Genomic DNA, 26585 nt, shown 5'->3' on the forward strand with positions numbered 1-26585 from the left:
CCTCACCAGGTTTAATGAGTTCATTTCAAACCACTGTCACTTCAGTTAAGAGTATTAAATTCACAACTGCAATATATTCAATGTGTTTAATTTTTTCTACCACACTCCATTCATCCAAAAACCACAGTTATTTACAATGGTCACATACAGAATGTTTTATTAATTATTCCAGATTTATTTCTACAACACATTAAATGATTTAATATCAACAGCTGTCTATGTACAGTACTAATGAGGCAGATGGATTTAATGTAAGGGTCAGAGTGTTGTATCGCATAGACTGCATCTAGCGTGATCACAGGTTTGGAAAGGAAACTGTATGGTGCGGGATGACTGCAGATCAGGAACTAACAGAAGAAAAAAAAAATATTAGCCGACCCTAAATATTACCTGCATTATCAGCAGCAGTCTATAGGCACTCTTGACCACTGGGACTTTATAGAAGTTACTAGGGGCATTTCTCTATTTGAGAATCATAATCTGATTTTATATTCATATTTAAGTATAACCTTTAACCTGGTAGCAATCGGACCAATGATGAGACCTATTGTAGAAATTGGTGTTACGTCTGATATGTACGGTTCTGGTAAGGATATATGTGTGGCCATCTTCCTCTGGGATTTGGAGGGACGTTCTCTTAAACGTCAATAATAAGATCTCCTCCTTCAGTGTTTTCATTCAGAGTTTCTGAGCAGGTGAGCTCGATACGTCACTTGTCCACAGCAGAAGTCTCTGTTCCTTCTTGTGTTGTCCTGTCTGTATGTTCACAGTCTTCAGATTGTGCAGTTGACATAAATCTGCACTAGCAAAGCCGTGTCTCTCAACTTCCAGTGGATCTTTTACCTGTAAAACATAAACACAAAAATGAATCAATGATCTAACAGACCACCATCGTTAAAGGAACCACTGTTGTGTTATGTCCTTCGGGTCATTTTTTGACCTGTATTGAAAACCATTTAAAATGCATAAATTCTTGATTAGTGTATAACGGCACTAAAGACCCCCTTAATGAAAATCAGTTTTATTGTGAAAATGGGCCCACTTTGCAATGAATCCATTCATTCCCACTAATGTCGAACAATTTGTTGCAGTGTTACAGAAGTTTAGGAAGGTGCCGTAATGTTCTTTCTGCCATCTAATTTTTTGAGAAAATTATATTCAGTAGTTCTTTTACCATTGGGGGGCTTTAGCCCCATTGTACCCCATCATATAAAATGTTAGTAAACTTATTTACTAACATATTACCTGTTTGTGTGTGGACAAAAAAGATGCAGTACCCAGTGGAGTAGGTGGGGGCGCTAGAGAACAGTATGGAGCTAGGGGCTAATTTGAGGTAATCTGAAATATTTTAGGTCAAATTTAATTCATAGATGAACAAAAAACTGTATAACATCCTGAAAGTCAGAAGATGAAAGGTCTCAACTGGTTCTTCCCATACGGGTCAAATTGACCCGTTAAGACAATGGAAGGAACAAATTTTTATTTCCCTTAAGCAATTATATACAAAAATGAATTCTTTTTTTTTTGTTTGTTTTGAAGGTCTTGACAAAGTCACAACATTTGGTTCCAGCACCAAAAACTATGCGGTATTTAAAACGTATACTTTACCCGTCCTGGGTCAAAAATGTACTCCTAAGACAATAGGAGAGTTAAAACATCTCCTTTTGTGTTTCACAGAAGTCAGTCAGTCATACAGGTTTGGAACAACATCGTGAGTAAATAACAATTTTTATTTTTGGGTGAACTGTCTCTTTAAAACTACACCAAAAAAACATCAATAGACTGTAGAATTGATTACATAGTGGTAATAAGTTAACTGTCCACAGACAACCACAAACCAGATAGGAAACCTGAATATTGTGAGATGCTGCAAGCAGTTTTCGCCATTTTGCTAACTTCCGGCAGACTGAAATAGGCCACGCCCCCATGCCTTCAACCACACGCCCCCTCTCAAACTCTGCCCTCAATTGACAAGTCAGCAAAACTGAATTCACAGAGACCGAGCATTTCTGATTGGCTAGTTCTGATATTTCAGTAATATTTTCAAAACCAGGTTTGCAGTGAAGTCTGATTTTAAAACAGTACATCCTACCTGGTTTGTGGCTGTCAGGAAGAGCTAAAAATTCTCTTTAACGCTGGAGAAAAAGCCCTCGTCTGGCCTGTTCTGCCCTGTCTCAGTCTGTTTACTGCCCCCCTCCTGGATAGAGACAAGTATTGTGAATTTCAGCCTCACTGGCTTTAATATAACGACCCCAGATTCTACTGTAGAAGTGTTGAAAATATTGCGCTGTGCCAGTAATGACAGTACAGTACCTGCAGTGGTGCTGGTCACTCCGTTGACGGTTCCCTCAACATCCGTCTCGTCCTCTGCGTAGCTCATCAAAAGCGCTCTCTGTCTGTCGGTCAACATCCTGGACAGCAATGAAAGAGAATATTAGGTTTGGTTACTGCGACATTATGTGCACTAAACAATCCATGCTGTGGGATGAAGATTGCAGATAAGAAGATTCTCACTTGGGGATTTTGATCTTCATGTGGACATAGTGGTCGCCATTACCATAGCCGCTGACCCGCGGGATTCCTTTACCGGACAACCGGATCCTCTGGTCGGTCTGGATTCCAGCTGGGATCTATGCAAGGTTTCACTGGGGTCAAAAACTGATTTGATGTTTTATAGAGTTGGGAACCAAGAACTGGTTCGAGTTTTTATCGACTAAAACGTTTTGAAGCATCTGCATTCTTAGCCAGATCCGAAACATTTATGCACTCACCCAATGCTTGGGAAAAGAGCCTTCCAAAATCTGAGATGATAATTATCCATAAATTATCCTATTGCTCAGTTCATGAATATTAATTAGGACATGCAGATATTGCTTGATAACCTTTTTTGAGCATACGGACATGTATTAAATTCAATGAGCCAAGACTTCACCTTAGTAGGATTCTTAAAGTATGTACTTGGGGTGTTTGTTAACTCAACTTGACATTGTTAATAAAAGAATTGTTATTGTCAAGCAGAATCTGAATCATCGGAATCTGCAAATTCCAACCTTAGCCACTGTATATACAGTTTGACAATATTCAAACATATTTTATAAAAGCCCCAAAACAATTTTTCAAGGAATCGTTGAGGAATCAGAACCGGAAATTTCTTATGATTCCCAACCCCCTAGGCATTTAATAAAACGGTAACATGATTAACTGTCCTCAAAATCGACAACACAACTGACTGGTCATATTTTGTAAATGTCTCACTGAGAGGTTGATGGTCTCGTATAATCCTTGTGCTCTGACCGTCCCACCCAGTATGGCCTGAGCGACAGAGATCATGACATCAGAATGAATGTCAGCGCCGTCTCTCCTGAAGATTGGACTCTTCTGGACCTGAGAGATAAACACAAACACAGATTCTTTTCAATTCAGTTGAGCTGACATAAACAAAACCTGATCATTATGTTATCCAGCATGATTTGAGAATGTTCCACAGAGCATCTTGTGTGCGTCAATGGAAGCAAGAAAATCTGAGTGTCTGTACAAATGAGTTAACATGGTCAATATCACACACTTGTTTATTTGATTAGTGACTTAGAAATTGTGCGGAATCGGAAATATTTCTATTTTACGTCTCAACTTTTGAAGATTTTCAATGTGGTCTTGGATTTTGGATCTCAGTGTACATATAATTAATTGATGTCTCTTTGATACAACTAACGGAATCAAGACTGGTTATGTTGGCTTGAGACATGGTTACATTTTGTTTTTGTTTTTCAAAACCCCTAAACCAAGATAAACATTCCTGACTAACTCCTAGAACTTTCAAGCATCCACCAAACTTCGACCTTCAGACTGTTCTGACTCGGGTTGCTATGACTTTTCTAATGGATCAGAATTAAGTTTTTTCGCACAGCAGGCGATCAAAAATCCCCCAAATCCCATTAATTTACATGAACGGAATGTTCAAATGGGCCAAGACTATTCAAACTCCAACTGTCAATTTAAAAAAAAAATTCAAATGTAAACAAGGCCATTGATCTGCTTTAACACTCATTGTTTTCTACCTATCTATCTTAAAACTCCAACTGTCAAAAAATTCAAATGTAAACAAGGCCATTGATCTGCTTTAACACTCATTGTTTTCTACCTATCTATCTTAAAACTCCAACTGTCAAAAAATTCAAATGTAAACAAGGCCATTGATCTGCTTTTCTATCCATCCATCCATCTAAAAATTCCAACTGTCAAAAAATTCAAATGTACAGTGATCAGAACACCAGGAGCTGTGAGCTCTCTCTTATTTCTATCAATCTTGAAACGGCAACTGTCAAAAATTTCAAATATAAACAAGCACATTTCGCGCTGTTTTGTTATCGACAGTGAAAATGCGTTAAAAAGTTTAGTGAAATTTTCCGTCTTCTGCCTGTTAACATTTAACTGGCCTTTTATCGATAAAAATGGTGTGCGTGATGGCATCATGCTTAAAAGAACACTGTCGCATAAGTTTTGGTTTATCGCAAAAGAAATCTGCCCTTAAGCCGTTTCCATACAGAAATGTGTGTATACCACTAATTGTGTACCTTTTGCCTCCCAGATGTCCCTAACTCCCCCCCCCCCACCAAAGTCTTTGTAAAATGCAGAGAGTATTAAGACAATTCATTGAAATTAAACAGCTTACTGTCATTTTAATTTCACAAATAAATGCAACCAATCAGAGGAGGAATTGCAATCAAAAGGGAGCAAATGTAGAAAAGCAACTTTAATAAATAAATAGACGGCTATCGTGATTAAATTAATCGCAAAGAGTGGCCATTCATTTGTTCTCCTTGTACTTGTTGATATCAGGTGCATGATACGAGATATTTGTGTTGGCACTCCTGGAAGTGTCATGACACAGATGTGTTTACAGCATCAGATCTGTGCAGGTATGCCGTTAAGACCAATCCATAACAGTCTGAGTAATCCTTCCTACGTACAATAAATTGTCGTCATGATTAACACATGCTAACGATTGGGGTAAATTCTGTCGTGTGACACTATATTTTTTGCGTTAATGCCTATTTTCTCAACAAAAAAATTTCCAAACATCAAAGTTTGTCTTGACAAACGTTGCCTATTAATCCAGTTTGATCATGTTATAATGTTACTGAAACGGCACAGACAACCACTTTCCAAGAGGTGCTATAGGCTTCCTAAACCCTCAAAGTGGTGGTGTTCTCACTCTGAATGTAATGAAAATCTCTGTCTTCCCCACCGGCATTCTGACAGTCTGTCCGTCCTCAATACCTGCAAAACAGTGGAGTGAGATTCAACACTCAATAGTGATTTTACAAAAAAAATATAATAATAATATAATACGCAAGCTAACTCACCTGCAGGTACTGGGACTGTGACGGTCCTCCTCTGTTTAGTCTGACCCGTCCCTCGACACGCCGTGCAGGGCGAGGTAATGACCGAGCCCCGTCCACCACAACGTTGACAAGTGGAGCGCATCACAAACGGCCCCGTGTTCACCGTTTCCTACAGGGACAGATATTAAACTCAGTTTGAGCTATAATAGACACATCTATATTGTCCACTCATTGACACAGTGTTCCAAAGAGCATCGCTCACCATGCCTGTCCCATTGCAGCTGTCGCAGTGCTGGACTTTAGATCCGGGCTCGTGTCCTCTGCCGTCACAACGCTGGCATGTGCCCTCTATGTTCACCGTAATTTCCTTATTCACACCTTTGGCAGCCTGAGCAAACGTCAACTCCATAACATACTGTTAAAAGCACAATAGATAAAAGTAGATGTGAAAGCTTGACAGCAGAGTTACTGTATGGTCTCTATACAGCTGCCGGATTGCACACAACAATGGCAGCAGCTTTCTTAAACTGTCAAGCTTATCTTATTGGCTGGCTTTATGCTATTTCTGAGACTTAGTATGCACTGGTCCAGCAAGAAACAAAGTAGTGTTTACAAAGTGCCAGGTTGATACAATGAGCACTTCTGCAGAATAATGAGTCACTGGATAAGAAAATGTACAAGGTTTATGGCTAAACACTTAAGTATATCTCTCAAAAACATGTCTGGGTCAGATTTCACTGCAATATTTTAAGAAAATATTTTTTTGAATAATGAAGCCTATTTAGGATCATCAAGATCTTTTGCATTGTGACATTACTTTTTGATTAAACACATTTTACCTAAAAATGTTCATACTGTAATGTAATAATGACAATTTAAATAAATATGTATAAATATTAATTTACATATTTGATAATTAAAATATCAATATTTTATAATATACTAATATATATATATATACACACACACACACACACACACACACACACACACACACAGTTGTGCTCAAAAGTTTGCATACCCTGGCAGAAACTGTGAAATTTTGGCATTGATTTTGAAAATATGACTGATCATGCAAAAAGACTGTCTTTTATTTAAGGATAGTGATCATATGAAGCCATTTATTATCACATAGTTGTTTGGCTCCTTTTTAAATCATAATGATAACAGAAATCACCCAAATGGCCCTGATCAAAAGTTTACATACCCTTGAATGTTTGGCCTTGTTACAGACACACAAGGTGACACACACAGGTTTAAATGGCAATTAAAGGTTAATTTCCCACACCTGTGGCTTTTTAAATTGCAATTAGTGTCTGTGTATAAATAGTCAATGAGTTTGTTAGCTCTCACATGGATGCACTGAGCAGGCTAGATACTGAGCAATGGGGAGCAGAAAAGAACTGTCAAAAGACCTGCGTAACAAGGTCATGGAACTTTATAAAGATGGAAAAGGATATAAAAAGATATCCAAAGCCTTGAAAATGCCAGTCAGTACTGTTCAATCACTTATTAAGAAGTGGAAAATTCAGGGATCTCTTGATACCAAACCAAGGTCAGGTAGACCAAGAAAGGTTTCAGCCACAACTGCCAGAAGAATTGTTTGGGATACAAAGAAAAACCCACAGGTAACCTCAGGAGAAATACAGGCTGCTCTGGAAAAAGACGGTGTGGTTGTTTCAAGGAGCACAATACGATGATACTTGAACAAAAATTAGCTTTATGGTCGAGTTGCCAGAAAGAAGCCTTTACTGCGCCAATGCCACAAAAAAGCCTGGTTACAATATGCCCGACAACACCTTGACACGCCTCACAGCTTCTGGCACACTGTAATTTGGAGTGACGAGACCAAAATAGAGCTTTATGGTCACAACCATAAGCGCTATGTTTGGAGAGGGGTCAACAAGGCCTATAGTGAAAAGAATACCATCCCCACAGTGAAGCATGGTGGTGGCTCACTGATGTTTTGGGGGTGTGTGAGCTCTAAAGGCACGGGGAATCTTGTGAAAATTGATGGCAAGATGAATGCAGCATGTTATCAGAAAATACTGGCAGACAATTTGCATTCTTCTGCACGAAAGCTGTGCATGGGACGCTCTTGGACTTTCCAGCACGACAATGACCCTAAACACAAGGCCAAGTTGACCCTCCAGTGGTAACAGCAGAAAAAGGTGAAGGTTCTGGAGTGGCCATCACAGTCTCCTGACCTTAATATCATCGAGCCACTCTGGGGAGATCTCAAACGTGCGGTTCATGCAAGATGACCAAAGACTTTGCATGACCTGGAGGCATTTTGCCAAGACGAATGGGCAGCTATACCACCTGCAAAAATTTGGGGCCTCATAGACAACTATTACAAAAGACTGCACGCTGTCATTGATGCTAAAGGGGGCAATACACAGTATTAAGAACTAAGGGTATGCAGACTTTTGAACAGGGGTCATTTCATTTTTTTCTTTGTTGCTATTATTTGTTTTATGATTGTGCCATTCTGTTATAACCTACAGCTGAATATGAATCCCATAAGAAATAAAAGAAATGTGTTTTGCCTGCTCACTCATGTTTTCTTTAAAAATTGTACATATATTACCAATTCTCCAAGGGTATGCAAACTTTTGAGCACAACTGTATGTATGTGTGTGTGTATATATATACACACACACACACACATCTGACCTCTCGTGGCTGATTGAAGATGCCGTTGAAATCACCGAAGCCTTGTGCTCCAGAAAACTCTCCGAAGATCTTGCGGAAAAGCTCCTCTGGGTCGACGCTCGCCCCTCCGCTCCAGTAGTGCTGATGACCGGCGCCAGCCTGACCCGCATCAAACCCAGCAGAACCGTACGTATCATACTGTTTCCTCTTCCCCTCATCGCTAAGCACCTGAAGACAATGAATGACATCATGATTAAGTACTTCCAATGGAAACTCATTATTGCTGTACACACAGATATGCTTTCATAAAGGAAATGGTTTAAACCTCGTAGGCCTCTGCTAGCTGTGCAAACTTCTCCTTGGCTTGTGGGTCGTCTTTATTAGTGTCTGGGTGATATTTTTTTGCCATCTGAATGGGAAGACAAAATAAAAACTAAAATGTAAGAAGTCATGCTTCACCGAAATTGTCCAAAGAATCTAATCAAATGTACTGTGGTACAGTATCAGATAGTCTACTGTATGGTGTCTTACCTGGTAATAAGCTTTCTTAATCTCTTTCTGTGTGGCTGTACGTGGAACTCCTAGAATCTGGTAGAGGTCTTGTTTATTAAAAGGAGCACTGGTGTGGAACGACAGCTTACAGGTGATGCGAGAAGGGCCCATTCCTGTTTAAACAGAAATATGATGAATTTTTATCACAATGATTATTCACAGGTTTCCCCTTATCGAAAAATACCATGATTTTACAACAGTAACAACTATTGAAAGTATTTATAATAATAATTTCAGATACAATAAAGGACAAATTGTTTTAGTAACAACCATTCCAAAAGGTATCAAACGTACTGAAATGTAATATTTAACACTTTTATTTTATCATTTAAAATCCCACCGATAAACTACGTTTACTACGGTAAATTTTCAGGTCAAATCAGGTCAGTTCTAGGAACTTAATGTGGTGACATATGTCTGTTTAGATGCACAGAGTAGAGGTAGACTGATATATCGGTTTTACAGTTTAATCTTTGTCGATAGTTGCTTTTTGGAACTATCGGTTATCACTAAAAATCTATGCCGATTGATGCCGATAGTTTTTTTTATTATTCAACAAACCTTATCCGGTGAAATAAATCTCTATATATATAAAACTCTTCATCTAGTGAATACAGTGGTGTGAAAAAGTGTTTGCCCCCTTCCTGATTTCTTATTTTTTTGCATGTTTGTCACACTTAAATGTTTCAGATCATCAAACAAGTTTAAATATTAGTCAAAGATAACACAAGTAAACACAAAATGCAGTTTTTAAATGAAGGTTGTTATTATTAAGGGAAAACAAAATCCAAACCTACATGGCCCTGTGTGAAAAAGTGATTGCCCCACCTGTTAAAACATAACTGTGGTTTAACACACCTGAGTTCAATTTCTCTAGCCACACCCAGGCCTGATTACTGCCACACCTGTTCTCAATCAAGAAATCACTTAAATAGGACCTGCCTGACAAAGTGAAGTAGACCAAAAGATCTTCAAAATCTAGACATCATGCCGAGATCCAAAGAAATTCAGGAACAAATGAGAAAGTAATTGAGATCTATCAGTCTGGAAAAGGTTATAAAGCCATTTCTAAAGCTTTGGGACTCCAGAGAACCACAGTGAGAGCCATTATCCACAAATGGCGAAAACATGGAACAGTGGTGAACCTTCCCAGGAGTGGCCGGCCGACCAAAATTACCCCAAGAGCGCAGCGACGACTCATCCAAGAGGTCACAAAAGACCCCACAACAACATCCAAAGAACTGCAGGCCTCACTTGCCTCAGTTAAGGACAGTGTTCATGACTCCACCATAAGAAAGAGACTGGGCAAAAATGGCCTGCATGGCAGAGTTCCAAGACGAAAACCACTGCTGAGCAAAAAGAACATTAAGGCTCGTCTCATTTTTACCAGAAAACATCTTGATGATCCCCAAGACTTTTGGGAAAATACTCTGTGGACTGATGAGACAAAAGTTGAACTTTTTGGAAGGTGTGTGTCCCATTACATCTGGCGTAAAAGTAACACCGCATTTCAGAAAAAGAACATCATACCAACAGTAAAATATGGTGGTGGTAGTGTGATGGTCTGGGGCTGTTTTGCTGCTTCAGGACCTGGAAGACTTGCTGTGATAAATGGAACCATGAATTCTGCTGTCTACCAAAAAATCCTGAAGGAGAATGTCCGGCCATCTGTTCGTGACCTCAAGCTGAAGCGAACTTGGGTTCTGCAGCAGGACAATGATCCAAAACACACCAGCAAGTCCACCTCTGAATGGCTGAAGAAAAACAAAATGAAGACTTTGGAGTGGCCTAGTCAAAGTCCTGACCTGAATCCTATTGAGATGCTGTGGCATGACCTTAAAAAGGCAGTTCATGCTCGTAAACCCTCCAATGTGACTGAATTACAACAATTCTGCAAAGATGAGTGGGCCAAAATTCCTCCACAGCGACTCATTGCAAGTTATCGCAAACGCTTGATTGCAGTTGTTGCTGCTAAGGGTGGCCCAACCAGTTATTAGGTTTAGGGGGCAAACACTTTTTCACACAGGGCCATGTAGGTTTGGATTTTGTTTTCCCTTAATAATAACAACCTTCATTTAAAAACTGCATTTTGTGTTTACTTGTGTTATCTTTGACTAATATTTAAACTTGTTTGATGATCTGAAACATTTAAGTGTGACAAACATACAAAAGGTCAGGGGTGCTCCCACTTCTATGGCATGAGATCTACTTTTTCATAACGACATTATTGTAAGATCAACTATGTATTATAGGCAGTGTTGTCACTATACCAAAATTTCAGTAATCGGTACCTCGCGCCAAGTCACACAGTCATACTGGCATCCGCATTACCATGAGCGCTCTTACCGTGTGCACACACATTAGCACGCACAGAAAAGGAAGGCGTCCGTCAGTCAGACAGTGCGCAGGGGCGAATTTCCGAAACGTAGGATGGCATGGGGATGGGTCCTTAATATTCATGAGGACAGCAATACCTGATTGGTTGAAGAAACTATAACCCTTAACCTACCCATAAACCTAATGCTATCCAATCAGGTATCGTTCTCCTCATGAATAATCAGGACCCATCCCCTTGCCATCCTACGTTTCGGAAATCAGTGCGCAGGGGAGCCGAAATAAGGAAATAAAACGTGATCTTTAAGATTATCGTTATTTTTGTAGTTTATATCCCTTTCTCTTTTGACCCGTTAACGAGATCGTCCAGTGGATGTCTTGCGATCGACGTAATGAGCACCCCTGATATAGGCTATTAGTGTTGTCACAATACTACAAGTTCAGAAGTCGGTACCGATACCGGTAAAATTTTACGATTCTTGATACCAATTTCGATACCACAGAAAAAAAATTTAATATTCTATTGTACACACACCTTTAGCCTATTAAAATGTTAAATTTGAATGTAAATAATTAAAACAATAGCGTGTTTCTATTAAGTGAAAATTGCTTAAGTAGGACCCTATGAAATTTCTATTTCATTTTTTCCTGTTTAATTCCATGTTTTAAAAGGTGCACTCAGTCATTTTTTCCTGATTAAAAAAGTTTTACTCCAAAATAAACGAATTGTAATCTCTCTCGTAACTAATCGCATGAAGACTCCAGTCATATCAGTAACCTTATAAAAGCTGTTTTATTCTACATGGAGAGGGTCTCCTCAGGTCGCGTAGTGATTCGCCTCAGTCCGGGTGGCAGAGGACGAATCCCAGTTGCCTCCGCGTCTGAGACCATCAATCCGCGCATCTTATCACGTGACTTGTTGAGCGCATTGCCACGGAGACATAGCGCGTGTGGAGGCTTCACGCCATCCACAGAGGCAACCACGCTCAACTCACCATGCGCCCCACCGAGAACGAACCACATTATAGCGACTACGAGGAGGTTACCCCATGTGACTCTACCCTCCCTAGCAACCGGGCCAATTTGGTTGCTTAGGGGACCTGCTGGAGTCACTCAGCACGCCCTGGGATTGGAACTAGCGAGCTAGCGAACTCCAGGGGTACAACAATTACTTTTTTAACAAAACAGTAAAAAAAAAGATTGGGGGTTAGAATTAAGTGCTTTAGTAAAAATCCTCACAACATAATCTCAAACACAACATTGGTGTTATTTTTGTCCAATACAGAACATCACATTACAAATGAAAAAGTTAATTATAACTTCTATTCAGTACAACAGCACTCTTGCTTTTGAGATATAGGTTCAATATAATAACAATAATGCTAAGTATATTTTACTAAACACTTGTAATACATTTCTGTAGCAATTTCTTAAATTTCACGCGTCAAGCTTTTATTTTGAACTGAACTTTTATTTTGACGTAAAGGCGTATCTGGTTCTGTGTTTTTGATGGTACTTTCAAACTTCCAGACAAGACGTTGATTATATAACCCAGTGTGATTATTGAAGCGCAAAAAGCTGCAATAAATACATACACAGTCTGCAGGCGCTGCGCATGTCATCTACTACAATAAGCACAGCGTGTGATGCTTATACATGTGGTGTTTTTTTGAGTGTATAAGCGGCTTCATACATTTGCAGTGTGCAGCACATGCAGACTGCACATTTATTTAATTAAATCACATTAATTTGCGGTTTAATAATCACACTAGGACATATCACTACTTCATTTGATTAAATGTCCATTTCTGTGTAAAAGGAGTATCAGAACACGCACTTGTAAGCAGTCTTCAGTCAGACAGCGTGCAGGGACTGAATTGAGTCTGTGTTCAGTGCTACTGGTACTGCAGAAACACTGGTATGGTTTAACCGATAGGCTTGGTACTGAAGTACCCATACTTTTGACATCACTATAGCCTATAAAAAGATTCATTTGGTAAACACTAACATATAGAGCTTTGTAATGGAGGCAAGTCTCTGGCGTTTCAAAATGAGAGTCCTTGTTGTATTTCGGGCTTGTTTAAAATTAAAAGTCCGTTGTTATACACCGCCACTTAATTTTTCTGATTATAATTGGGGTTTTGGTTGCACAATACACTGACTTTGGGATTTTATTTATTTTTGAGCATCGATGTCTACGCAGACATCCTTAATAGTAAGGAATGACTAATAAATTATTTATCACTCTAAAAAATGTTTTTATGAATCGGCTGATTAATCGTTATCGGCCTTCTGCACCACCTTAGTTATCAGTCAACCTCTACAGAGAACTTGATAATCCAAGAATACACCGAAAGAACCGACAACTACTGTCCACTAAAATAATCCATCATTCAATGAGACAAATTGAAAGCAGCTGCAGCCTTTCTCTTATGAATATCACTTTAAAACTAAAGTACGCAAATTAAAAAAAAATGTTGTATTCTAAACTAAATTTCATTTAACAGGCTCAAACACAGCTAACACTCTCAGCTGAGCTACATCAAGGTCAAAGAAGTTTCTGGCAATTCAGTCAAGCCAAGTTTATAATTTTCCATCAGATTAACTCTTGTGCGTCAATTTAAAAAAAGTTACTCAGAGGTCCTTAGAGGAAAAAATGTCATCGTCAAAAAAACAGCCATTAATATTTTCCACTTTCAATGAGTTATTTTTTTTAACCAACATCAGTCCTGATCATAACTACCAAATATTCATTCATTTTCAGGATTTTAACCCTTTAAATGCCAGTTTGTTTACATAATGCCACTGTTGTTGTTTTTTTACACACACACACACACATTTCTCAATACACACATATAAAACACACTCTGACATCCATACCAACACACACACAAAATTTTAGCTGCATCATTTATTCAGTTGTCCTGCAGTGCTCTATAATACAGCAAACAGAAAATAGGGGAAAAGCATGTAATTGCTCCATAGGCTAAACATCAGAAAAATGGCGCCATCTGATGGAAAATATAAAAAGTTTTAATTTTGAAGCCAGGGCTCCGGAATGAAAGCATAATATCATAGAATTCATGATTTTATGCTTTAATGGCACTGGGATCAAATATTGCAGTTTTAATGGGTTTCAATGGGGACATTTTTGTCCTGAAGGCCCTGAGTGTAACTATTTTGTGTACACAGTGTATTATAGATGTATTATTGGAGGTTGAAATATCAAAATTCCCCCCAAAATAAAAATACACACCTTTGGCAAAATGTATGCGGTTGGTCGCACAAGGGTTAAATCACTGTATATAATTCATTCCTGATTAGGTAGCTTTTCATTATATGTATTAAGGTGTTAATCTGAGTTACATACATTGACATGCTTTGATTGTTAAATAATCTGTACCCAACCGAGTAAAACTTACCAATATGGATTAAATCAGAATCATGCACATGGTGTTTAAAGGACAGAGTTTGTAGTTTATATGAAGTTTAATACTCATCAGGCCTGTGTCGGTGTATATCTCACCTGTCATGCCGCTCAATGTCACCGCAGTCCCGTCTCTCCCTCCAATCCTGCCACCTGCCGTCCACATCTGCCGGCCTGACAACTTTGAGAAGCTCCTGTAGGCTCCATTCGGGCAGGAGATGAGGGCTGGACAGGCTCGTGTGTGGCAGGAGGACACGGCAACTGTGATCAAGCGTGCGGAGCTACGAACTGCGAAACACGCCATCTTTGCACAGCAACGGACGCAACTGCGCATGTGCGAGCGAGGCGCACTTGCACCAGATTTAAAGGGATAGTTCACCCAAAAATGAACATTCTCTCATCGTTTGTTCACCATCATGCCATCCCAGATGTGAATGACTTCCTTTCTTCTGCTGAACACAAACGAAGATTTTTGGAAGAATATCTCAGCTCTGTTGGTCTGTACAATGCAAGTGAATAGTGGCGAGAAATTTGAAAGTCCAAAAAGCATATAAACGGAGCATACAAGTAATCCATACGACTCCAATGATTAAATCCATGTTTTCAGAAGAGATATGATAGGTTTATGTGAGAAACAAATCTATATATATATATATATATATATATATATATATATATATATATATATATATATATATATATATATATATTACTGTTTTTCTTTAATGCAATGCTCACTTTTCTTCGTTTATGTAATGTGCAAATAAAAAATACTGTTGAAATAAATATTATGCCTATATTATTCATGGAATTTCCTTTAAATAGTGTAACAGTATAAGAAGTTAAAACTTTTCATTTTGTTTAATTTCTTCTTTCTTTCTTTTTTCTTTCTTTCTTTGATGGCGGTTTTATCCTAGTAACACAACTCATTTTGACAGAAACTATAGTTACTATATACATTTCGGTAAAGTGTGCAATATACAATACATACAGCACAATACGCAATACTTTTAGACATGCACAACACGCAAACAGGGTTGAATATAATAAGAGAAGTAAAATGAGCATAATGTGACTTGACTTTCTGTTGTCTCATATATAAAGTATGCTCCATTCCAATATGAAATTACATCAGTAATAAAATCAGTACACCGTATATGTGTATGTGTGTATATATATATATATATATATATATATATATATATATATATATATATATATATATATATATATATTCGTAGGCACATACGATGTTTCACAAAAGCATTTGTCTTAAGATGGTTATTTATATCATCAGCTTTAGTGTGTCAATAGGAAATATAAATGTTAGACTCACAAACATTACTTTTGCAAATAGAAAAGATTGGAATAGAAGAACAGGGAGCCCTGCAACAGATGGCATTGCCCCCACAGAGTCCCTCACTGAACATCGTGTCAGTCTGAGATTACATAAAGAGACAGAAGTAACTGAGACAGACTAAATAGATAGAAGAACTGTGGTGAATTCTCCAAGGAGCTTGGAACATCCTATCTGCTAACAACCAAGAAAAACTGTGTCCAGGTGTCCCTAGGAGAATTAGTGCTGTTTTAAAGGCAAAGGTGGTCACACCGAATATTGATTTAGCTTTTTTATGTTTACTGGACTTTGTATGACGTTAATTGGTTAATGAAAACTATTTATGTCATTATTTTTTAAGACATCCTCACTATGCAACATTTTGCACAGTACTGTATATATATATATATATATATATATATATATATATATATATATATATATATATATATATGTAGTGTGTGTGTGTGTGTGTGTGTGTGTGTGTGTGTGTGTGTGTGTGTGTGTGTGTGTGTGTGGTCCTATTAGGTTCCTAATATCTTGTAAGAAATCTAGTGTTTGTTCCCATTGTGACTGGCTCCAAACTATGATAGGAATTGCACTGGAAATCCTGTACACATTCCTTTACTATTTTTGAGTAGAATAAGCACTTACTGCGTTTCTCTTGCGCAGATATGACACGCAAGAATGCGCGATTTACAAAACATGCTGTATGACGCGGCTGTCCGAGTGCATGACAGTTATCCATCGAAACGCATCACGCAAGCTAACTCTGCGTCACAAAACCGCATTCATTCAAACCCACTGGATCATAACACACATCAGACACCCGGAAGGTTGAAACGCGCGTCCAGCAGAGCAGAATGAATCGCTTCAAGACTTCCAAATTCAAGAATACCACTCCGAAAATCCCCAAGAAAGATGTGAGTACAGGCTCCTTTAAACCAGATCCTGCTGTAAAGCGAGTGTATCTTTAGGGCTGTTGTGATTTGGGCATGTCCGATCATAAGGAGTGGTGCAGATGCACTGATAGTGTCTAAACTTCCCCTATCCTGAACTGAACGTTTGTAAAGCTTCATGCACTTGAATATGAATGATCATACATGAGATGTCATATGCACGTAGAGATGGTGTGTATATGAACAGTGATTAGTGTCATTTCATTGCACATCATCAGTCATCAGTATGCATTGATTCCAGTTGCAAATGTGATGTTGCATTGAGATCCTGTTTAAAGTTTTTTTGCATTCATACAGTTTATTTATGCATTATCCATTACACCACAATAGAACTTAAAAGGGTGATTTGTAACTTTGGTAACTTTTTTCATGATGTGGTTGACATTTCATATTACATAATAAGTAACATAATATGTTTGCATAATATGAATTAGTGATGTTCTACTATATACAGTACAAACATTTAAAATGTGAGTTCTGTTGTTTTGAACTGCAAAAATAGAAGTGCAAAATGTTTTTATATACAAAATAACCTTTTTTTCACATCAGTCATCATGCTATGGTATTTAGCTATTTTTCAATATTTTTTTATTTTTTTATTATTATTATTTTTTAAATCTTTTTAACTTCTATTTATCTTTTGTTGTGGCTCTCTTTAAAATGTTGGCCTGCCATCTCTTCAACAGATCCAATTCATGTTCAATGGAAATATTTTATTGTTAGAACAAAAGCTTTTTTTTTTTTTTTTTTACCTCTATGTACGTTTTAAAAACATAATAAAAACAGTGATCTGATGACAAAATAAGGCAAGTGGCAAAATATCGGCATCGGTATCGGCCAATATGTTTTTGTTAAAATCGGTATTGGCAAAAAATGTAATATCGGTGCATCCCTAATATACACTGTATATATATATATATATTTATTTTATTTTTTTTATTTTTTTGGGACACACCAATGTATTGCCCACCGATATTTATCGGCCAATATTGACCAAATTTAAAACATCAACATATCAGTCATAATTATGAAAACACAGATATGGAAAAACAGTGGTTTATTTATAATTAGTATTTTATTTTAATTATTTAAATGCATTGTATAAAGTTTATAATAGTTTTTGTGTGTATAATTTAAAGAAACACCTACCAAAATAAATACAATCGGAAAAAGAAAAGCATCTGCTAAGTAAAGAAAGTTCTGCTATAAGAAACATGTATACAGTATGTGCCAAAAGTAATTGTACCATTTAATGAGAAATACTAGGATCATAATATCGAATTTAAGACTGGAAGTCAGAGTGAGATATATATATATACACTGTATATTATATATACTGTATATATATCAGCCTGATCCATGAATATACACTCAGGATGCACTGATGTATCGGCCGCTGATATTTATTGGCCCGTTATTGACCAAATTAAAACCATCATCAAATCGGTTTTATGCATGAAAATGGCGACATGAAAAACAAATGTTTAATTTATAATTAATTATCATCTTACTTTGTAAAAACACTTTGAATTCAAATGCACAATCCAGAAATAATAATAGCCACAGAATGTAGAAGGGTTGGCATTCTTAAAAACATGTTATATTTAATATTAATTCTTTCTCGTTCTCACATTAATGAGAAATAACCATCGTTACACACGTGACAGTCGTGAAAGCGGCACTTACCTATACATGATGAGGTAAACCATCCAAAACGCTTTGAAACCAGCAAACTTTGACTTCTGAGGCATTGTTATGGTATCCATTAATGCTGCGAGATTGATTGAGTTAAGATTGAAATCACAATATGGTCTTGTGCGATTACAAAAGTTTGAAAAGCTGTATTTAAAAATAGACTGCAATCAGCGCTTCAGTTAGCACATCATTCTGCATTGTGTAAGCAAGCGGCGCCCTCTAGCGTTTTTAATGGAAATATCCATTATCCATTACACCACAATAGAACTTAAAAGGGTGATTTGTTCCTTTGGTAACTTTTATTTTTCATGATGTGGTTGACATTTCATATTACATAATAAGTAACATAATATGTTTGCATAATATGAATTAGTGATGTTCTACTATATACAGTACAAACATTTAAAATGTGAGTTCTGTTATGGTATTTAGTTATTTTTCAATGTTTTTTTTTTTTTTTTTTAATCTTTTTAACTTCTATTTATCTCTCATTGTGGCTCTCTTTAAAATGTTGGCCTGTCATGTGTTCAACAGATCCAATTCATGTTCAATGGAAATATTTTATTGTTAGAACAAAAGCTTTTTTTTTTTTTTTTTTTACCTCTATGTACATTTTAAAAACATAATTTCTGAGCAAAACAGTGATCTGATGACAAAATAAGGTAAGTGGCAAAATAACAGCATCGGAATCGGTCAGTAGATTTTTGTTAAAATCGGTATCGGCAAATGTATATACACTGTATATTAAGGATGTGCCGATATTACATTTTTATATATATACGATATATACGATATTACATTTTATATATATATATATATATATATATATATATATATATATATATATATATATATATATATATATTTATTTATTTACTTATTTTGGATGCACCAATGTATTGCCCACTGATATTCATCAGCCAATATTGACCAAATTTAAACCATCAACATATCAGTTATAATTATTAAAACACAGATATGGAAAAACAGTGGTTTATTTATAATGAATTAATTTTTTTTTTTATTATTTAAATGCATTGTATACATTTTATAATAGTTTTTGTGTATATAATTTAAAGAAACACTTACCAAATTAAATAAACACATTTCACAGATGGAGTTGGGAAGGTCATTCCACCATCGTGGTACAGTGAAGCCGAAAGTCCGGGAAAGTGATTTGGTGCCTCTTTGTGTTGGTACAACAAGGCGCCACTTATTAGCCAACCGCAGGCTTCTTGTGGGAATGTAGCTCTGGAGCAGACCCAGTGACTGTTCTGTATGCCACCATCAGAGCCTTGAATTTGATACGTGCATCAACCGGCAGCCAGTGGAGAAAGACAAGGAGTGGTGTAACATGCGCTCTCTTTGGTTCATTAAAGACCAGACGTGCTGCTGCATTCTGGATCATTTGCAGGAGCCTAATTGTGCATGCAGGGAGGCCTGCAATGAGAGCATTACATTAATCCAGTCTAGTTATGACAAGTGACTGAACAAGAAGATGTGTGGCATGTTCAGAGAGGAAGGGTCTTATTTTCCTGATATTGTAGAGTGTAAATCTACATGATCGTGCTGTCTTTGAGATGTGGTCTGTGAAATTTAGCTGGTTATCGATGGTTACTCCTAGATTTCTAACCGTTTTGGAAGGCGTTATTGTAGTTGAACTGTGGTGATGATGTGCTCCACAGGAGCATTGTCTGGAAAGACAAGGAGCTCAGTTTCCGCTAGGTTGAGTTACAGGTGGTGTTCCTTCATCCAGGCCGAGATCTCTGCCAAAAAGGCAGAGATTCAAGCAATCACCGTGGTGTCGTTGGGCTGAAAAGACAAGTAAAGCTGTGGGTCATCGGCATAGCAATGGTAAGAGAACCCATGTGCTTGAATGATGGGTCCCAGTGATGTTGTGTATATAGAGAAGAGAAGTGGCCCAAGCACTGAGCCCTGAGGTACCCCAGTAGCTGATGTGACTTGGACACCAGAGACAAGTATGTCTCAGATGTCAATAAGACATTTAGCAAATGACTTTGAGATGTTTATGTTTTAGAATGTTTGTAAATCTGATCTTTTTAAGATGTTTTGCAGATGTTACTTAGATTATGATGCTTTCCAGATGAAAAGATCTAGAACAGACATCTTGAGAGATGTACGTGTGCTGTCTGGGGTCTGTCTGATGTCTCTTGTTCAGTGTGGTTATTATATGACAGTTGTTCAAACACATTCACCCCCTGCATGTTGTTTCTTGTTGACATTATGAAAGTATTTGAAATTGTTCAGCTGTGTTTTGCATGATATGTGCTGCACTTCCTTAAGTTTGTGCTGCTTCTGAAAGGGCCTGTGCGTGTGTCTGTCTGTTGACTTGCAAAAGGGCCACGTTTCTATCCGTTTCCTATTTCTGTTTGTGATGATGTCAAACTTTCACTTGAGACTTTTACGCCAACATGAGACTTTCAGTTGAGAGGCAACAGTATGTTTAGTGTGATCTCTCTTGATTTAGTAACCAGTGCTGTCTTTTGGTTATTATCTCATTCTCAAGAGATGCTATGAATTTTTCTTTTCTTTTTCGTGCAAGTCGTTTGTAACACTGTTTTCACTTCCTTCATTTCATTTTCACTGTCAAAAACCCAGTGGCTTTTCTTTCTTTCTTTTTTGCCAACAACTGCATCTCAACCACAATATTGTAACCTTCAGTGCAGTAAACCACATTAAAATATACAGTATTATATATGCTCTTAACAATAAAAGTGGTTCAGTGGTTTTTAGGTCCAGCAAATATCTGTCTTCTTCAAAAACATTTCTTTGTTAAAGGGGTAGTTCACCCAAAAATTTAAATTCTCTTATCACTTACCCTCATACTGATCCAAACATGTATAACTTTGTTTCATTTGTGAAACGCAAAAGTAGATGTTTTAATAAATATTATGGTCCGTCTTTTTAGCTCACCTGTTTACGTGAGAACTTGCGTTGTTTAGCGCTATAAACAATTCGTGTTCTCGCGTGAACGCATGCCGCTGTGAACGAGCTTCTCTCATGCACTCAAAGCACAACGGACATTTACATTGAAAAATAATGTAAATTTCAGGTTCACGTGGACTACTTTTATGATACTTTTTGATTGTTTTGTAGGCTTTAAAGTGAGTCAACTGCAATTTTATTGAAAAGACGGACTGGGATATTCAATAAAGCATCTACTTTTGCGTTCTGCATAAGAAAGTGATACAGCTTTGGAACAACATGAGAGTGAATAAATGTAAATATCAGAGGCCACGTCCACACTAATACTTTTCAGTGAAAATGTATTCATTTTGCTATGTTTTCGACTGTCATCCACACTAGAATGGTGTTTTCCATCCCCAAATACGGAGCATTTCAAAAACAATTTCCACTCCCACATAACGATGACGTTGGGAAATTAATGTGGAAACTGATTAATGTGGGTGTGGTCAATATTGTCATTGTTTTGATTTAGAAGGCTTGTGAGATGTGACATACTTATTTCTCAATATCTTATCTAATGATTATTGGACAGATAAGACTTTTGATAAGACTTTACACAACATTAGTTAACTACATTAATTAACACGAACTTACAATGAACAATACTTTTACAGTATTAATATTGGTTAATTTTTTTATTTCAACTTGTGCTGTCAGTCAATTAAAATATTTAATCGCGATTAATCGCATAATTTCTCTTAGTTAATCACGATTAATCACAGATTTTGAAAGTGCCGAAATTTGACTCTAAATATACTTCTTTTCATGTCAAAATTAATTTATTTCCTTCTTAGTAAAGAAAACAAAGCAATATGTAACAATATAATGCTTTATTAACGTTTTCCAAGCAAAGCCTTCCACAGTATAAAGATAGAAATGCACTAAAATAGCACCAATTCACGTAACATTAAACGTTCCCCAAAGTCTAAGTGGGAGTTTGACTAATTGAAAGAACTAGTACCAACATAGGTTGCATTTTCATTGCAATGGGCATTAAATCCCTTAAACTTTCATCCTCCACAATATTAATCAGCAGGCAGACTGTGACTTTGTTACAGCAAGCCGCATTCATGATTCGTGTCAGGGCGTCAACGCCAGCATTAAGCGCTGCTTTGTACTCCACATGAAAAGCGCTTGCAGACTAAAACGTCTCATTCTGCGTTTTGGTGATAGTTAAGATTGACATGCTTCTTTGGTAATTATAATGTGCCTTACTTAGGCTGAAAATTGCTTGATTTCTATCACAAGTTCCATCTGGGCTTGTTTTGTACAACAAATAGCATTAAGAGCTCTTTTCTCCATCACTTTATCACTGACATGGCTGTTGTGTGTGTGTGTTGTGGTGTGTTTAAGTGTCAGACACATTACAAATGTTCCGCCCTTCCAACAAATGTTTAAGTTGTATAAACGGTAAATGCGTTAATCGCGATTAAGAAAAATGAACGCGTTGAACCTTTGTAATTAATTGCATGCGTTAATGTGTTGATTTTGACAGCTCTAATTTCAACATAAACTAAAACATTTTTAAAAACAAAAGTTGTATATGGTAACATTAGTTAATTCAAGATAAACTAACATGAACTAACAAGGAACAATTGTATTTTTGTAAACTGACAACAAAGATTAAGAAATGCTGGAAAAAATATATTGTCCATTGTTAGTTCATTGTATCTAATGGATTTACTAATGTTAACAAATGGAACCTTATTGTATAAGCGTTAACAAAATATCTATAGTAAAAAGGCCTATATATATATATATATATATATATATATATATATATATGTGTATATGTATATGTGTGTGTGTGTGTGTGTGTGTGAGAGCACAATCTCTATAAAACCATAATATATACTTTTGAATCAAAATATGTATATAGATTACATTCTTTTGAATCTACTATATATATATATATACACACACACACACACACACACACACACACACACACACACACACACACACACACACACACACAGTACTGTACAAAAGTTTTAGGAACTTGTGAAAAACTTTCAAAGTGAGGATTTCTTAAAAAAATAATGACATAAATAGTTTTCATTAACCAATTAACGTCATACAAAGTCCAGTAAACATAAAAAAGCTAAATCAATATTCGGTGTGACCACCTTTGCCTTTAAAACAGCCCCAATTCTCCTAGATACACCTGGACTCAGTTTTTCTTGGTTGTTGGCAGATAGGATGTTCCAAGCTTCTTGGAGAATTCGCCACAGTTCTTCTATCTATTTAGACTGTCTCAATTGCTTCTGTCTCTTTATGTAATCTCAGACTGATACGATGTTCAGTGGGGGGCTCTGTGGGGGCCATGACATCTGTTGCAGGGCTCCCTGTTCTTCTATTCCAATCTATTCTATTTGCAAAAGTAATGTTTGTGAGTCTAACATTTATATTTCCTATTGACACACTAAAGTTGAAGATATAAATAACCATCTTAAGACAAATTTTTTTGTGCCTAAGACTTTTACTGAACAATAAAACATTTTTTATTTTTTTTTTCAGTAATCATAAGTGACTGGATATGTATTGTTCAAAAAGGGTGAGAACCTGGAATAAGATTTGACCTCAGATACATTTCTAAATGAAGGTCTGTTAAAGGTGCACTCAGTAATTTGTCCTCATTAACTCCTTAATAAATGAATTGTAATTTTGAAAAATATGTATTGAATCATGAGCACTCTCATGAGATGAAGACTCCAGTCATATCAGTAACCTTATAAAAGCAGTTTTATTCTACATGGAGAGGGTCCACACATGGGGGCTGCCATGTTTGAATCACATGACCAGCCGAATACTACTCGTTTAATCTCAGTAACCGTCCTGATATTGGACATTTTTGCTCGTGGATAAAGTTAATCATAGCTGACTGTGAATAGTGAATTTCTACTATGGCATCTGTACCTGAACGCTACTGATTTTGAATAATGCTGCATCCAAGCCACTAGGTGTCACTATAAGTATAAGATGACACAAATAAAAAAGTTAATGAGTGCACCTTTAAATATCATTTTCTGCTGTTCCTGCAGAACCAATTGAACAATAGTCTTCCAGTTGTTGATTAACAGTATTTCTTCCCTCCTGTGGTTGTGTCCAGGGTTGGATTGCTAATGTACGAGGAGGTTCCTTCTCTTCTCAGGGCAACCACATCAAATCCAGCTGCAGTCTTGTGGCCTTCAACACAGATCAAGCTGGTGAGAATACAGACTCACTAAATGTAATAAACTGATGTCTGTATGCTGTTCCCTTCAATTGTTGTGCAAGCGAGCTCATGCTGGTCAGGTGTGTTCATATTCTGTGGGAATTGTTAAAGTTTTTCACTATCACCGATGAACATCTAAACACCTCAGATAATGAATGAGAATGAATGCTTAACACATGCAAAAACTGATCCCAGATCGGCACGCCTCCAATTAAACACAATGATAGCCAAAAGCTCTCTGTTCTCGCTCTAAAGGAGGTGGAATGATCGGTCTGTCTTCGGTGAATCCTGGATCTGATGGGAAATGGATTGTGACCCAGATTCCATGTCACGCTGGTAAGAAACTCCTTCACACCTACAATTACAGATAAAGTGTTTTCAATAAGTGCAAAGATAGGTCATATTCTATTGTATTGGGCCAGCTATTAAAGGGATAGTTCACCAAAAAGCACCCACATTCTTTTTTTACTAAAAACACTGTCTGAATGCCCTGACTGCATCAGGTAGATGCACTGTAAGTGTTCACTAAAAATAAACACGCATACATGCGACCCAGATGAGTTTGTCCTAATTATTTTCCCGTTTTCCCTGTCCCAGACCTGGTGACTGATCTGGACTTCTCGCCATTCGATGACTACCTCCTGGCAACCTGCTCAGCAGATGAGACAGTAAAACATGATATTTTCAGTTCTGTATTTTACTATCAGCATAAAGTCTGGTCCACAAGGTCTCAGTCTTAGATGGCAAATATAGCAACTAGTTTTTCCTCTGAAGTGCTCATTGTAGCATCCTTGTACCTTTTAAACACAACTTTGTTTCATAAATTTGAGTGCTGTTGTCCTGTGCAACCCGACTCCTAGATAGGGTTGGAACCAATATCCGGTTCATATTTAGAAGCAGTTCCATTTAAAAAAAAATGCTGGAATCGGATGATTTTCATGACTTTCGGTTCTATTAATGGTTGTGGTTAATGGCCAAACATAGCGTATCAAGGGTAGTCTGATTCCTCGAACGAATCAGCACTGTGAAACATACAGCGTGTCCAGTGCAGTGCGATTCCCCAAGGAGTCACTCTTGTGAGTTGGTTCTTTTGAATCTACAGCGCGAAACATACAGTGTGACAATGTAGTCCGATTCCTGAGCAAATTACTCTAATTAGCCGGTTCTTTCGAATCTACAGCCACGTATCATACAGCGTGACCAGTGTAGCCAGATTCCCCAAAAAATGACTCCTATGAGCTTGTTCTTTTGAATCTACATCTTGAAACTTTTCAAAACTTTTCATCTAGTGTGGCCCGATTCCCGAATGAATGACTCTTATGAGGCGGTTCTTTTGAATCTACTACAGCGTGAAACATAGAGTGCATCTAGTGTAGCCCGATTCCCGAATGAATGACTCTCATGAGCCGGTTCTTTTGAATCTACTACAGCGCAAAACATAGAGTGCTACTAGTGTGGCCCGATTCCCGAATGAATGACTCTTATGAGGTGGTTCTTTAAAACTACAGCTTGAAACATAGAGCGCACCTAGTGTAGCCCGATTCCCAAATGAATGACTCTTATGAGGCGGTTCTTTTTAATCTACTACAGGGCGAAAACATAGAGCGCACCTAGTGTAGCCCGATTCCCGAACGGATGACTCTTATAAGCTGGTTCTTTAAAACTACAGCTTGAAACATAGATCGCACCTAGTGTAGCCCGATTCCCAAACGGATGATTCTTATGAAGCGGTTCTTTTGAATCTACGACAGCTTGAAACATAGAGCGCACCTAGTGTAGCCCGATTCCCAAATTAATGACTCTTATGAGGCTGTTCTTTTGAATCTACTACAGCTTGAAACATAGATCGCACCTAGTGTAGCCCGATTCCCGAACGGATGATTCTTATGAGGTGGTTCTTTTGAATCTACTACAGCGCGAAACATAGAGCGCACCTAGTGTAGCCCGATTCCCGAACGGATGATTCTTATGAGGTGGTTCTTTTGAATCTACTACAGCGCGAAACATAGAGCGCACCTAGTGTAGCCCGATTCCCGAACAAATGACTCTTATGAGCTGGTTCTTTAAAACTACAGCT

General features: G+C 37.4%; 2 protein-coding genes across 4 annotated transcripts in view; one reads left to right on the forward strand and one right to left on the reverse strand.

The window, feature by feature from the left end:
• Positions 1-127: 127 nt before the first annotated feature.
• On the reverse strand, positions 128-14647 carry LOC127451994 (dnaJ homolog subfamily A member 3, mitochondrial-like). 2 transcript variants are annotated; one of them, XR_007899182.1, is made up of 12 exons: positions 14413-14647; positions 8532-8665; positions 8326-8409; positions 8022-8228; positions 5608-5760; positions 5367-5514; positions 5216-5280; positions 3256-3384; positions 2515-2630; positions 2314-2411; positions 2093-2197; positions 128-843 (listed from the first exon to the last, which is right to left on the reverse strand). XR_007899182.1 is itself a non-coding variant. In XM_051717105.1 (11 exons), exons 1-11 carry the CDS (start codon positions 14615-14617, stop codon positions 821-823), a joined length of 1362 nt encoding a protein of 453 aa, XP_051573065.1. In that variant the 5' UTR covers positions 14618-14646; the 3' UTR covers positions 128-820. The 2 variants fall into 2 exon arrangements, 1 of the variants encoding a protein (XP_051573065.1); XM_051717105.1 differs by lacking the exon at positions 2093-2197 and having other exon boundaries at positions 14413-14646.
• A 1782-nt stretch (positions 14648-16429) lies between these two features.
• The window catches only part of LOC127451975 (mitochondrial import inner membrane translocase subunit tim16), a 190048-nt gene continuing 179892 nt past the window's right edge, over positions 16430-26585 (forward strand). The window contains exons 1-4 of one of the 2 annotated variants that reach the window (XM_051717076.1): positions 16430-16572; positions 24404-24500; positions 24764-24844; positions 25106-25176. In XM_051717076.1, coding sequence (XP_051573036.1) covers positions 16513-16572; positions 24404-24500; positions 24764-24844; positions 25106-25176 — 309 coding nt within the window. In that variant the 5' untranslated portion in view covers positions 16430-16512. The remainder of the gene's footprint in view (positions 16573-24403; positions 24501-24763; positions 24845-25105; positions 25177-26585) is intronic. The other variant, XM_051717078.1, reaches the window with a different exon arrangement.

Source organism: Myxocyprinus asiaticus, chromosome 14 (genome assembly GCF_019703515.2).
Source record: "Myxocyprinus asiaticus isolate MX2 ecotype Aquarium Trade chromosome 14, UBuf_Myxa_2, whole genome shotgun sequence".
Lineage (NCBI taxonomy): Eukaryota > Metazoa > Chordata > Actinopteri > Cypriniformes > Catostomidae > Myxocyprinus > Myxocyprinus asiaticus.

Excerpts from the sequence above, each read along its gene's own strand:
- LOC127451994 (XM_051717105.1), bottom strand. The coding sequence starts at position 14,617 with ATGGCGTGTTTCGCAGTTCGTAGCTCCGCACGCTTGATCACAGTTGCC. Across the intron at positions 8,410-8,531 it reads TTAAGAAAGCTTATTACCAG|ATGGCAAAAAAATATCACCC; the intron begins GTAAGACACCAT and ends CTTCCCATTCAG. Across the intron at positions 5,761-8,021 it reads TCTTCAATCAGCCACGAGAG|TATGTTATGGAGTTGACGTT; the intron begins GTCAGATGTGTG and ends TGCTTTTAACAG.